The sequence below is a fragment of the Hipposideros armiger genome, unplaced genomic scaffold (genome assembly GCF_001890085.2).
Source record: "Hipposideros armiger isolate ML-2016 unplaced genomic scaffold, ASM189008v1 scaffold_410, whole genome shotgun sequence".
Taxonomy (NCBI): Eukaryota; Metazoa; Chordata; class Mammalia; order Chiroptera; family Hipposideridae; genus Hipposideros; species Hipposideros armiger.
This window is the reverse complement of record NW_017731760.1, coordinates 1,542,213-1,557,198: the sequence shown is the minus strand read 5'-3', so window position 1 is coordinate 1,557,198 and position 14,986 is coordinate 1,542,213. Positions and strand designations below refer to the sequence as shown.

General features: G+C 36.4%; 1 protein-coding gene across 2 annotated transcripts in view; it reads left to right on the top strand.

The window, feature by feature from the left end:
• Window positions 1-14,986, top strand: part of ARMC8 (armadillo repeat containing 8) — a 105,855-nt gene that overhangs the window by 44,720 nt on the left and 46,149 nt on the right. For both annotated transcript variants that reach the window (XM_019663918.1, XM_019663919.1), the window contains 6 exons: window positions 2,771-2,863; window positions 7,679-7,759; window positions 9,325-9,400; window positions 9,497-9,587; window positions 11,204-11,264; window positions 13,281-13,481. In XM_019663918.1, the coding sequence (XP_019519463.1) occupies window positions 2,771-2,863; window positions 7,679-7,759; window positions 9,325-9,400; window positions 9,497-9,587; window positions 11,204-11,264; window positions 13,281-13,481 (603 nt within the window). The remainder of the gene's footprint in view (window positions 1-2,770; window positions 2,864-7,678; window positions 7,760-9,324; window positions 9,401-9,496; window positions 9,588-11,203; window positions 11,265-13,280; window positions 13,482-14,986) is intronic.

Genomic DNA, 14,986 nt, shown 5'->3' with positions numbered 1-14,986 from the left:
CTTTACAAATAGTTGAAGAATATAAGCAATCACAGGGCATAGGCAAAGTAAGCAGGAAGAGGGGACATGTCCTGTGACTCCATAATCCATCCTTCACACATCAGGCACATTCTCCTCTGGCCTGTAATGATACATAAGGTCTGTAAGGGAGATTTGTGGGTCACCTTGCACAACAGGGAGGCTGTAGATTATGAAATACCTCAATTTTATACCTCAGGGGGCTGGAGCCATGCCTCATAAATCGCGGAATTGTTTACTATAGTGGTTCTCAAACTTGAGCGTAGTGAACGGTTCTCCTAAGGTCTTCTTATTTTAAGAAATTAAACCAGCCACTGTCTTCTTTACTCTAGAAGCTCCTGCCCAACCCCCAGCCCAGTAATAGAGGGAGAAATGGACCCTGGCCAGCTGTTTTAACTCCTTCCTCCTCACTTCCTAAACTATTTGGTTGTCGGAAAAGTCGTGACGTATTTTTTCTGTTTTTCATTGCCAAAATGTGTCATGACTTTTCCGACAGCCCAATAGTTTCATGACACGCTAATGAATTGCGGGGCATAATTGGGAAAACTGTGGTGTATGCCAACTTAACTTTTTTACATGAGAAAAATTAAGAACCAGGGACATTGAGTGACTTGCACAGTAAGAAGATGTAAATTTTGAAATATCTCAACTTTTATGCTTCAGAGACAATGGAGAGTTCATGAAAAGCATTGGCTAGGATAATGACAGAGAGTAGTGTTTTAGTGTAATTAACTGAGGCCTATGAGTTGGATTGTGTAGAGGCCCGTTGCCATGGCAACTTGGGCACTAAACTCAAGATGGTGGTCAGATAGAAAGAGGGCAAGATGTCTAGTTTGAAATCTTGTTTATTCGATGGGTGACTTTGGACAAATTATGTAACTATTCTTTGCCTGTTTACTTACCTGTAAACTGCAGATATATAACACGGTCGGAAGAAAGCGGGGCAGATGTCAAGAAATGGGATGGGGCTGTTGTGACAGAAATACTGAGGGATAAGAGAGCGATAAAGGAAAGGAAGGAGGTGGAAGTGGTTTTAGGAGCCTAACAGAGTCTTTTTTTAATCTTCCTCTCGATTGCCTGTTCTGTCTTAGCTGCTACCTCCTTCCCTGTCTCTGCCAATGGAACCAACCACTGTCTCCGCGCTCCCCAGTGAAATAGACACATACCTGACATTCTGATGTTCTCTCTTCGCTTTCTTTCTATGCATTTAGTACCTGACTTCTTTTTTGAGGTTTTCTAATTTTTCCATTTTGTTTTTAAACTGTTTTTGACAACACAGAGTGTTATACTAAAAGCAAGAGGAAAGTCTTCTACTTCTAGGGAATCAACAGCCTTCCGTTGTTTTTTAACTTAGTTTTTCTATTAGGTATTTTTTTCATTCTAAGGGAAACCCAAAATCTTGTTCATCCCAACAGTGGTATTCTTGTAAGTTTTCTTCCTTGCCCTCTGTGTCTTTTTGTCAAAGTGTGGTCTGTGTGGCCTCATTTGGGAGCTAGTTAGAATGCAGAACCTTAGGTCCTATTCCAAATCTATAGAGCCAGAATCTGCACATAAAGAGTATTCCCTAGGAATTTGCATGCACGTTCGTACTTGAGAAGCACATCTCTAGGACTCACGACAGCATTCACTGGATGCTTGAGCTAAACCTCCTTTGCATCTGTGGTTCAGTTCAAATCCCCTTTCAACTTTTTTTTTTTAAGATTTTTGTTTGTTTGTTTTTTTGTTGTTGTTGGGGAATTGGGGGAAGGGGAACAGACAAGTTGCTATCCTTTTGTTCTTCAGTCTAGTTGTAGAGGATGTTGCTTCACTGGCCCAAGTTGGCACCATCATTGCGCTCTTCCTGGGTGAGGCAGATCAGTCATTGGCTTCTGGACAGCTGCTCACAGCGGCTGCTGGCTGCTCACTGTGGCTGCTGGCTACACACGGTAGCCCATGGCAATCCACCTGCCATCGCCAGCGACTCACGGCAGCCCAGTGCCAAGTTGAGCTGTTGTTCAGCATCTTAGCTGTAGAGGGCAGTGTCACTGGCCCCCATATGTGGGATCCGAACCGGGGCCCTCTGGCATCTCAAGCCAGTTCTTAACCAATGTGCCACTAGGCCGGCCCCCCATTTCAATTTTTAATTCCTTTTGTACTCTGAGAAAAAGGAGATTCTTGGAGAGCCCTGTAGCAGGCTGGTTGGATTCTTCTCTCTCCTGTACCATCATGTATGATGCTAAGTGTCAATAGTAGGTAGAGAGTATGCTGTAAGTGAGGAGTTGCTATTGTGAAGACTGAAATTAGCTAACTTCAGTCATTATGAGGGATTGGTACTGGTTACTGATACTTACCATAACACCTCAGAGATCAAAATTGCCAGATTTTATTTTTATGCAATAATTCTGCCTTATAAGCAATTTATTAATATCTTACCAGTTATCTCACTTTGGGTTTCAGAACAGATTTCTGTCAAGTCTTACTGAAATGATTTTGTTTTATTGTGGGGATCTAGGCTGTTTATGGGGAAGAAATTGAGAATTTCCTGTTCTTGTATTTTATTGTCGAGCATGAATATGAAAGCCCCTCTTCTTGTCCTTTGCCCAGACAGTTTTCATGGCCATGTTGCTTTTGTTTCCCTGTGTTCCTTAAGCAGACTTGAGTTACTGTCACTAAGATAAAAGCTTTGCCAACGTACCTGCCTGTGGAAATAGTGTTAGCTGTGCGCGCAGCGTCCAAGTTCTTGCTTGCTGTGCTCTTCTTCCCTCCCCTCCAGGATGCCACGGTGATACCGCACCTCATGGCGCTGCTGAGCAGGTCCCGCTACACCCAGGAGTACATCTGTCAGATCTTCTCACACTGCTGTAAAGTAAGAGCCAGCATAAGTATTCTCTGTACTGTAAAATCTCCTGTACCCTCAGGAGATGTGCCTCCTTTGTGTATCCTGCCAGAGATAATCTATACATGTAAGCAGACCTATGTATATATTCCCCTCCCCGTTTTTTGGCACAAATGATTGTATACCATACATAGTTCCTGCACCTTGCATTTTTCACTTAAGATATTTTGAAGGCTATTTCGTATCAGTACATAAGGAGCTCCCTCTTTTTTTTTAAACAGCCGTATAGGGTTTTACTCTATAGACGTACAGTAATTTATTTAATGTGTCCTCTATTATTGGACATTTAGCTTGTTTCCTGTCTTATATTATTACAAAACAATGTGCAACAAGTACCTTATATGTAAGACATGGTATAAGAAACGGAATTGCTGACTCAAAGAGTATATACATTTGTAATTTTACCACATATTGTCTTGTACAGAGGTTGTACCATTTTATATTCCTAAGAGTAGTGTGTAATCATGGCTGTTTCCCCACACCCTCAGGTTCCACATTTTTGTAAATTGTTTTAAGTGATCTCATACAAGGAGAAATGAGAGATTCTTCTCTGCTCTTTGTGGAGAGAAATTTGTGTTATTAAAAGGGCCTGAACGTAACTGAAGAATGGTGTGAAGTTCTACTTATTTTGCTTCATAGTTTATACATTCAGTGCACTCCTTTGATAATAGTGGGTGATTATTTATTTGAGACGTTTTATAATTTTTTCAGGACAGCATTACTCACCTAACTATTGTTTATAATACAAATGCAAAGTGAAGAGTCTGGGGAACTTGAGGAAAGAAGGGAAAGAGAAGTGAACACCTGTGTACTAAACTAGGAAGATCACAGACCTATGCCATTTTAAAACAGTTTCCCAAATAAAGTTAAATCATTTGATTCCCGAAAAATTTTCTATTGCTTATAATTTAAATGTTAAAGCCCCTTCCCAAATCCTAGCTGTTTATCACAGCCTATTCAGTTCTTTTTAGAGCATTTAGAATTTGAAATTTTTGTCAAAAATCTTTGAAGTTTCTCTTCCCAGATTGCTTTAACAGTGGGTAAGCTAGCTCAGAGGACCAGGGATGTGAGGTAATCTTTTGTGGTGGGCAAAGAAAAGCTTTGAGAAAACAATTTTGTTGCAGTTCATTTGCCAAAAATGAGCTGAACTAACAGGGTCTAGAATCTCGCAACAATGAAATGATGTCTTACAGCCAGCCCTGGCAGGCAGCAGAGGGGACTCCAGAACCCTGTCCATTGTTAAAGATCTTTGAGCATCTATACCTGAGTGCATCTACTAGTTATAACTACAGTAATCCCAAAAGGGCACTGAAAGTTGGATCTGGATGTATATAACTTCTACATGTCAAATATGTTAAATTATGAGAAGTTTGAATAATCCCATTCCCGAAGTTACCCAGATCGCTTTTAGAAGTATTTGTTAGAAACTTCTCAACACTTTTAGGCTTGCTCATTGGAAACTTCTTAGTTCTGTTTTAGCTGAAATCATAGATAAAGGAATACCGTTAAATCGCTAGTTCTTTTGCTGGAGAGAAACTTAGCTGAGCAAGAATTTACAGACACCCTCATGCCACTAACAGAACTGAAGATGTTATCAGAGAAAATCCTCTTAACTCAGCTTTCTTTGACCCTGATAATTAGCATTTGCCATTGCACTTAAATGTCCAAATTAAGTCTTCTGAGATATAACTAGACCTCAGGCAACATTATTGCATTTATAAATCCAGTGACAATAGAAATAACCTAAAATACAATATTAATTTCTCTACCGATACACTAACAATATGTGTCTTTGAAAACAAGCGGCCTGATGATCTCTGTATTATCATTAATTATAAAAATCTTTTATTTTCATGTTTAGTTTACATATAGGCCCGAAATAAGATTCGTAGTAGAATTTTAAGACTCATTCACAAATTTGCATATACTGGTATCAATATTAAATAAATTTTCATACTTTGGGGAGAGGAGACAAAAAAGGAGAGAATACTAAAGTGTTTGTTTTATAATCATAATAATATCTTTGAAATTCTTCCCCTAATTTATTAAGGAGAAAAAAGCGCTGGTAATAATATTAATTGGAATTCTCACTTCTAAATTATTGCCACTTCTTAAGCAGTTACTCAGATTTCTGAGACCTGTCTATTGGAGTTCAAGATCATGAGGGCTTACGTGTCTCCCACCCTGTGGATGCTGCCCCAGTAACTCCAGGTTCATGCAGGCTGATTTGGAGAGACGGAAGAGAGACTTGATAACAATCAAATGATAGCATCTCTTCTCTAGTTGGTTCAGCCACTAATTCCTTCCTTGAAATTGTTTTACACAACCCTACATATGACCACAGAGAGTAGTGAGAGCTTCTTTTGTAACAAATATTTGCTGCAATCTTGGGGGCAAAAAATGTGAGGGATTAAAAAATACATTATCTTGTAAGCAGTGGCGAACAGTTATGTTCAGAGAATTGCAATGTGCTTGATCTTTTCACCATTATTTATAAGCAATTCCATCAGTGAAGACATTCCAAAAGTGATTTGGCTCTTAGGAAAAAAAAGATGTATGCACATGGATAGTCACTGAAGTGATGTACGAGTATGTAATAGTAAAAAACTGAAAACAAGCTAAATGTCTAACTATAGGGTACTAGTTAAAGTATGTGACATTCATACGATCAATAAGGCCAAAAAAGAAATGAGAAAGCTCTTTATGTACTGATATAAATGGTCTCTGAGATATGTAATAAAGGAAATAAAAGGTTTAGGGCAATATATATGTATTTATAGTACATATAATACTTTATATATAAACCTATATAAATATATAGTATAGGTTTATGTTAAATTTGTGTTAAAATAGGGGGAAAGAATATACTTATGTCATTTTTTGTATATGTATAAATGTCATAAGGATCATAAAATAATCTATTAGTATTAGGTTGCCTCAAAGCAGGGGAGCAATTGGCTAAATAAGAGGTAGAAGAGCAATGAGGTGAAAGGGGTGGAGGCAGCACCCTGCCTACATAGCTGTCCTGCTAAGCACTGCTGGAATTTAACTTGGGATGCTAAAGTTTATAAGGCAGGCAAAAAAAAAATCTTAGTATGCTGACACATTAGCCAAGGCTAACTTAGTCTTATCCTCACAATTTATTTTATTTATCTACTTGTTACTAGGCAGGAAAAAATAGGTCTGATTCTTAGGAGACCCTTCATTCCTTGACTTCCCTATTATAGTCTCCACCACTGTTTTTATAATGAATCAGCCAGAGACTCCTCTATTTCAAACGAGGTAATTCAAGTAAAGCTTCCAGAGCAGTGCCAAGCACATAGCAAGTACCCCGGAAGTAGTACCTGTAATTATAACTGCAGACCCGTGGGTGAGGAAGAGGTAGGAGACAGAGCACACTTCCAGCCTGTGCCCTGAGAATGTCAGTGTTTTCAGTTATTATAAAAGCAAGCTTGCACTATTCTAGATGGGTAGGTAGTGATAAATACATCAAGCAATTGTACTCTGGGAATTTATACTAAGCATCTGCACTGAGATGCAGCTTTAATCAAGTTCAACAAAACTGTTTGTAATAGACATTAGAAACTACCTAAAATATGTAATGGGGGTTTGCTGGAGTAAACTGGAGTCTTATATAATGACTAAAAATAGGAAATTAGGAGTTAGAAAATGTATAGAAATGAAGAGAAATTGCTGAAAATTTTAAAGGACCCTTTTAACGGTATATAAAATGTTTAGGGGATTTTTACTTATAAAATAGAATATGGCTATTTTATTATTCAGAAGTATGAATGCTAATCTCCCCACTTGAAATGATGACTATTTTGGTATAAGAAAGAATGAGCGTGCCTACGATAGTTGTTACTTGGCTATATAGTGGATTGGAGGAATTGGTTTGAGAGCTCTTTTTCTAGATGAGTAACTGGCTTCCTCTGGTAAACCCAGACAGGTAGCCTTTCAGTGCTGTTTTTTTTTTTTTCTCTTTTGAATAATGGTAAGTATGACTTACCATCCTTGTCCTGGCTTTAATTGACTTTTCATGATTTGAGTGGGTGGGTGGGACATAAAATGAATGAATAAGAACTGTGGCAAATTGCAAGTCTTGCACAAACCTTTAGCTTCTGCCACTTTAAAGATCTTCAGTAAATCGATTAGTAGAAAACAGTTAATGAAAACTAAAATACCTGAATTTTTCTATTTCTTCATCTTCCTACTCTAAGAAGTAATAGTATTGGGAGGAGAAATGAGATGGAAACAAACCAAAACACACTGTTCACTTCTCAGTTATGGAGTGTTGTGTTTCCCAACATTCATCACTCAGACTTCCCTGATGTGTTGAGATTGATTAGTCTCTGCTCCAGTTCATCTTACAATTATTATTTTAGATATCTCCTGACTAGTTCATCCATCAGTCTTAATTGTAAAAATGACTGCCACTCTCTCCTGTGGGCATAGGGCGAGGGTGTGCACAGGAAATGCAGAATTCCTAGTGGCTCTGTTGCTGTAGGGGTGTCTGTTTAAGGACTGCAGTGGGCCTGTGCCAGGCTTCCTTCTGTGCACCCTTCCTTATTTTGGGGAGAAAAGGCAGCAATTCTGCACTGGAATGGGGTAAGGCATGGCAGCTCCTCCCAGGGCTAAGAACAGCGTCTCCCCTGCCTTTCGAGACGGCTATATGCAAAAGCAGAATTCTCCATCGTATTGTGTGGTTTTCTACATTTGAGTAAATGTTTTATGTAATGAATTATTACTCTTTTTAATGTATTACTATATTCTCTTTTTTTACAGGGTCCGGATCATCAAACAATTTTATTTAACCATGGTGCAGTTCAGAATATTGCTCACCTACTAACCTCAGTATCTTATAAAGTAAGATGTTAAAAATTATGGCCAGATTTTTATACTTTATTTTTGGTTTCTAGAATCTTGATCTAGAAAGAGACCCACATTATTTTACTGCTTCTTCGTTAGCTACTGTGATCAAGAGTAGTATTTTATTAGTAAAATGTTATGGGGCATTGTCTGACCTATAGAATTCTCCTTAAAAAAGAAACTCTACCCTTGGCTTTCCGTTTTTTTTTTTAGGATATGGTTGTGGCATGAGTTGCTGTTGATTTTCACCTGTGATCATTAATAGTCTCCTCCAGCTGTGTGTCTGTGCCAAAGCTGATGCCTTATAGTAATAAGAACAATGGCTTGCTGTATCAGGAAAGACTTGGGATTTCATCTGTGTGACCTTTATTTAGCCACAGTGACTGAAACTTACAGCGTATACCCACACATACATCAACATTAAAAATGTGTTCTGTTTTGTATTTTGAGATAAAAAGTCAAGGGTTTTCAGATTTGTTTATAAATTTTCTTTACTGTTTTTTGTGTAAGCAGCATCATGATACATTATCAGGCATTTAGCTAAAACTGTGGACATTTCATTGTTCAACTAGCAAATTGAAGCAAATATTGGGACATTGTCCTTACTGTGCCAGGAGTTTCCTTTAGAGCAGAGAAGCTGCCATTTTGTCTTCTGTCCACTTGCACCGATCATAGTCTGCTTTTTTGGTCCTTAGCTTTATTGCAGCCTGCTAATATGCATGTTTTTCCTACCTCAGACACCCAAAGTTCACCCTCGGTGAAGAGCTCACAAGGATAGGAGCATTGCCCAAGTGAGGGACAGGATTTTTTCACACCTCAGCTACCTAGCCTGCCAGTCTCAGGTTCCACAAAAGAATATCAAATATGTACTCAGGCTTGGAAGTGAGGATTAGATCAGCTGGTGAAAACTAAACAGAAAAAATGAAAAAGAACAACTGTCATAGAATCCCCTACAAAATAAAAACATGTTGTATGTGGTCAAGAGTTTGAGCCCTTAATGTCATCCCAGACCAGTTACCTGGTTTTAAGGAGTGTAACATAATTTATAGGTGTTTGGTGTTTTGAAAGTTAAATTGGTTTAGTCCTTTTCAAACTTTTATTGTAACTTTGTTTCCTCTCTTCCCCCACCCCCATCCCACTATAAGAGTACTCTTTTTTTTCTTTCTTTCTTTATTTCCCTTCAGTTCACTGTTTTGTAGTTTGGGAAGAAGAAATGTCCCATTTGGAAGGCAGTTGGTAATTAATTGTTATTAAATTCCCTTTGCCTTACCAACATTGTATTTTGTACAGTGTTCTTTTAAATTTGATTAGGGATTTATCTACTTCACATTTACTTCTTCACTGTTTTCTCTGTTACTTCAAAATTAATTTTAACTTTTTATAATTTTAACTTACTGCACGCTTCAGATGCACACACAGGTCTTATTTTTATTCTTTAGTCCTTCCTTTAGTACATTAAGCAGATTTAAAGTAATTTCTTCTGTTTAGATTCTGAGACATTAAAATTCATATTTGCAAAATTAAAATAAATGCTTTGTTTGTGTGTTCATTTATTTTTACAGGTCCGAATGCAAGCACTGAAATGCTTCTCAGTTTTAGCATTTGAAAACCCCCAGGTATCGATGACCCTGGTAAATGGTACGCTGGAACTTTCAGTGGCACCTACAAGATTTTATTTGTGAACTTTGTAGATTTAAAGAATTCCTTAATTCTTGTTGTTTGTTTTACTTCTAGTTTTGGTTGATGGAGAATTATTACCACAAATTTTTGTGAAGATGTTACAGAGGGATAAGCCTATTGAGATGCAGCTCACATCAGCAAAATGGTAAAAGTCAAGACAATGTGGGAAGAAAGACAGTGCTTTATCACTACCTTAGAGTATTTTTGGACAGCCTAATTAGCTCACTTCCAATCCCCACTGTGTTTGGGGATTTTTAGAAAGGCAGTTGTCTCATATTTTCTTAAATGGATGTGAGGTTTTTACTCATTTTACTCAGTAGTGTATAGAACCGGAACTCATTTAACATCTAAGACTATCTGCAAAATATTATTTTTTTACATTCTTTATTACATTTATTCCCTTCTACTTGTATTTCATTTGAAATAATACAGAATGATTGTAGATCAGAATTAACCAACATATATTATGCTAAGTATTAAGCCAGGAAAATATAAAGATATAGAAACACGGAGTGAGAAGTAGTTGAAGTTGATAACCAAGACATGATTTCAGAGAATGTGGCTTTCTCATCTTTTGGAAAAACAAAACAAGGAATCCACGTGGAGATGTGACAGTTTATAAGATAGTTGTATAAAGTTCTTATTCACACAATTCCTGGCTCATAAAAGCCTTCGTTCAGTACATCTTAATTCTGTAATTATTAGCACATTAACAGGTTGAGCAATAGATAGGTTGTGTAGGGTTCTGTGCTAAATGAATTGTTTAGTTTCAGCATTTAAGAAGCTGTGGCTCTCTATTATTTGGCGAGAATGGGGAATTTCAGTGAATTACTCAGGTTCAATGAATTGTTTATTTTTTATTTGTTTATATAATTTGTATATTTTTTATTTGTTTGCTTTTTGTCTTAACTTCAAAACTGAGTATTTGCTTCTTTGTTAGTAAGGTAATCCTCTCATAGAACTGATTTTAAAAAACAACAGCTATAAAAAGTTCAGCCCTCTGCAATATAAGTAAAGAATTTTATGGATTTGTTTATAGCTTTTCCTAGAAGTCAGAACATGGGGTGTTTTAGTTTTCCTTTTTTTCACTCAGCTTACTAAAGGAATCTAATTCAAAAAGGGAATTCATTAATTAAAGTTTCTGAAGTGCCTAATGTTCATTACCTGCTTTGAGAGTACAAAGTAATTTTATTCTTATTGAAAGCCAGATATAATTATGAAGGTAAATTGTTTTTTAATAGAACCAAGTCATTGACTCTCAGAGCCACTACTGGTAACCTATGGATAGTTAGTTAATTTCTATGGATACTTATAAGTGTTACAAGTTAGCTGCTTCTGTGATAGTTCTATTGCTGTTGAAGTTGGAATGTCCCAACTTAACTTCATTTAAACTTAGATACTTTGTTAACTTTATATTTTATTTTTAGTGGGTTTTTTTTTTAATAGAAAAATTTAAACATAAAAAAGTATAGAGAAAAGTATAAAGAACTCCAGTGTACCCAGCATCTAGCTTCAAAATTTATCCACTTATTAGGCCATTTATTTTTAAAACAATTTGTAGTTTTTTAAAAAAAATATATCTGTATATATTAGTTAGTTGTCTTTTGACTATTAAGTTAACAGAACCTCAGATAAATGAATGCCAAAAGATAAATGAGAGTAGTTGTCTTTTTTTTTTTTTTTAATCTTTAAGGCAAGTAATTTTCCTTTAAAAGCTTTAAAACACAAACAAAAACTTAACTTTCTGCCATCTTATTCCAGTTTAACTTACATGTGTAGAGCTGGAGCAATTCGGACAGATGACAACTGTATAGTGTTAAAGGTGAGCTAATTACTTCTCTCTAAAAGCATGTGAAAATTACCCAGTCATAAGTGTTGAATATAAATATTGGTATTCCTATTTGTTTTTACACATTGATCACTATGGTATGTGTGCATAGCATAAAATAATAAAACACTGGTTTTCTTTTCAGTGGAATGCTATGTAGTTTTTAAAAATTGGTTTTAGTTGTATTTTGAAAGTCAAAGTGAAATAGCTCTTTCCTTGTCATACCTTTTTCATTTTTATGGTAATTAAGAGGATGCAGAATTGTAGAAATATGTAAACCTAGGTGAAATAGAAAATATATTAGTCCTTGATATTTATTAAGTTTGTAACACGGTTCACTAGCTCTGCAGATAAAGACTTTGTATCACCCTCATGGCATGTGATCAAATGGCATAATGAGAAAGAATAAGTAAATAACACATGAAAGCAATCATCATTATTGTGGTATATCCAAATCAACAAGGACTCAGCAAAACCCGGATAGGAGGCTAGCCTTAGAAGTCCTAAGACCTGGATTCTGCTGTTAGCACTCCCAACACTGACTAGCCTGGTAACCTTGGGCACACCTCTTATTCTTTTGATGTGTCAGACTCCTAATTATGAAAATGGAGGCAATAATTCCTGCTCATCTATTCCACAGGGTTACGGTGAAAATAACAATATATTAAATACATTAAACGTCTCATTAGCTATAAAGAACAAAACAAGTATAAATAAATTGATTGTCATTTTATGAATGTGAGGTTTCTCATTATCAGTGTTCAAAATGAGCCCACGGTTAAAGAAGACGAATGTTTCCTTTAGTCTTTGGTGAAGCAAGTCAATTAATTTAATGAGCTCTGAGAACCCCCTAAGTAAACAACACTGCAGAGAGTGTTAAGGGCTTCTACGAAGCAAGTGACCTTAGTTCATTTACTTAACTGCTCTACCCCTCCTTTTCTTCCTTATTGGTAACCTGAGTTCATAGTATCTTCTTCGTGTAGTAGTTATGAGCATTAAACTCAATAATCCATGTACTTATGGTATTGATAAATGTTAGTGACTGTCCTGGGAAAATAAGAGTAAGGCTTTCCTCTTGGAAGCCGATGTTTGTATGGTAAAGCCCGAATGAGCCGGAAATCAATAGTGAACAATAAAGTGCTAAACTCTGGGGTAAAGATGTAATAGGAACTCAGAAAAAAGCAAAGCACAGTTGACTGTGGTAGTTAAGGAAGTCTTCCTATAATTGTAATATTTCAATTTCTACTTCCACGTTATCCTTTAAAGTGGATTCATCAGCCTTAGAAATAGTAAAAAGATAGGATATTTTTACTAAGAATCTGATGTAGAAAAATGACCAAACCAGTGCCAAGGTTTTTGAAGGACCTCAGAAATAAAACTGGACTAGTAAGTCTCAGTCTTCCCAAGTAGTTCTTCGGAAAACCTAGGAACTGTGACTGATGCATTTCACTTGCATTATAGGAGAACAGGTGGAATTTGAGTAACAGTAGTATCACCGTAGTTTTAAAGCTGTATTTTTTTTGCAACTATAGATATTAATCTCCAAACCAAAAAAAAAAAATAGAAGTCATCCCAGCCATATTACTCACTAAAGAAAAAATAGCATACTTTTTCTAAGGCAAAAGAATTCCTGATTAAACTGCTGGGATGTCTTTTAGGTAAATAAATACATAGATGGGCAGAAGCATCAGCCATGATTTATTAGGGATTGTTAAATGACTTTCGTAAGGTTGCATAATAACGCTTCAGTCTTGAACGATCGCAGAAGCCGAATGAGAGTTTGTATTAATGTGCTTTGATCATATTAGTTTAGTGTGTTGGCATAAATGATTAATAGGCACTGAATTTTATTTTTACATTCCAAAAAACCGTTTTATTCTTTAAAAGTCTTTATTGAGAATTGGATCACAAACGTGACTCCCAGTAAAAAACATTGAGTTGTTTTTTTATGCTCTCCACCAAGCTTTTGCCTTTACCAAAAAGCAAATAATTCATTTCACTGCCTTCCAGACATTGCCTTGTTTGGTCCGAATGTGCAGTAAGGAGAGATTGCTAGAGGAGAGAGTTGAAGGAGCTGAGACACTCGCCTATCTGATTGAACCAGATGTTGAGCTTCAGAGAATTGCTAGCATTACCGACCACCTCATTGCTATGCTTGCTGATTATTTCAAGTATCCCAGCTCAGTGAGCGCCATCACTGATATTAAAAGGGTATGTTCTCTTTTTCTTTTCAGCAACTCAAGAGAGGTAGTTTTGAAAAATTTTACGGACTGTTCACAACCTTGAAGTAATTGATGATTATAATTCAAAGCCCTTTTAAATAAAGGGATCTTTTACCTTTGGTAACATAGATGATGTTGCTTTATGAGTTTTTCAATCCAATTTGTTCCGTTTTATTGTCAGGAATTTTTTTATTAAGAAGCTAATGAGGAAAGAAGAAAATTGCATCCCTAATTCCCAAATAAAACCCCAAAATAGTGGGGTCTGGTCTCTAAGCTAGTTACTGACATTATATCAGTATTATCTAATCCTATTCAAGTTCTCAGATTCATCTCTGTTGCTATATTCTCATTCTTTAGGTCAAGGGTGATCTTTTGTTATAGGTGACTGAATGACTTTATTTTATTCTTTACCACTATTTCATTTTTCTACCTTTTCTTCTAACTTTTGCCATCTTCTTTTTCCTTTTTGAAGTTTGTACTGTGCTTTGGGTCTGCTAGTGACAACTAAAGCCCCATTTAACCTCTATAGTGAGACCATCAAGTACCACAATGTGCTGACTTTTTCTCAAAATACAAGTTTCTTAGAATAGGTGGATATTCCCTTGACTTTGTTTTTCTCAGCCTGTGTGTCATATCCATTTCTTTAAGCATAAGAGATAAACATTCTGTTAGAGAAAGTTTATTTAAGGAGGTCGTGATAGAGAGAGCATTGCCTCCTAATTAACCAGTAACCAGTACTGTTTCATGAATGTGACTGTATTTTTGATACGAGTGGTCCCAGTGGTAAATTTTTTTAAAACTGTTCTCTTGACGTCTCCCATGCCCCCTGAGTTCCAAAAAAATTCATCTGGCAGACAAGGGTTCATTTAGCATTTAACATTGAAAATAAAATAAACTATTAAGGGTATATCCTTTCTCTGTCTCAGGAAGGGCCTAAAATAACCTTCACTGATATTTGTGTTAATAATGTATACTGCCCTCTACATGTTTAAGTTATGTGCCTGCTCTTCCTACTGAAGGTAGGATCGTTTTTCCGGTAGAGGTGATGGGTTATGTTGAACCAGCTGCCTTGTCTGTTTTCACTCTGGCTACTGCTGTCACTGACACAGTGTTCCACTGGTTCAAAGATACATGAGCCAAGTCCTAACTGTGGCCTCATGAGTACTCTTAGTGAACCGTCCCAGCAAGGCAAACAGAACACTTTGATGGACACAAGAGTGAGGGAACATGGGAGAACTTGCCTACACATCTGTAAATCATTTAACTAGTGTGTAGAAGAGTATTCCCTTCTGTTAAGATTTTTCCATTTTATTTTCATCACAGTAAAACTATAATAATAATAATTTTTTAAATGATCTCCTAATGCCAAACTTGAATATTAAATTCTTACATGTTAATAAATGTGTGATTTTCATGGTCTATTAGTCCAGCTCAGTATTCTAATATATGTGATGACTTGAAAGTAGTTAAAACTTTTAAGAATAAGTATTTTAG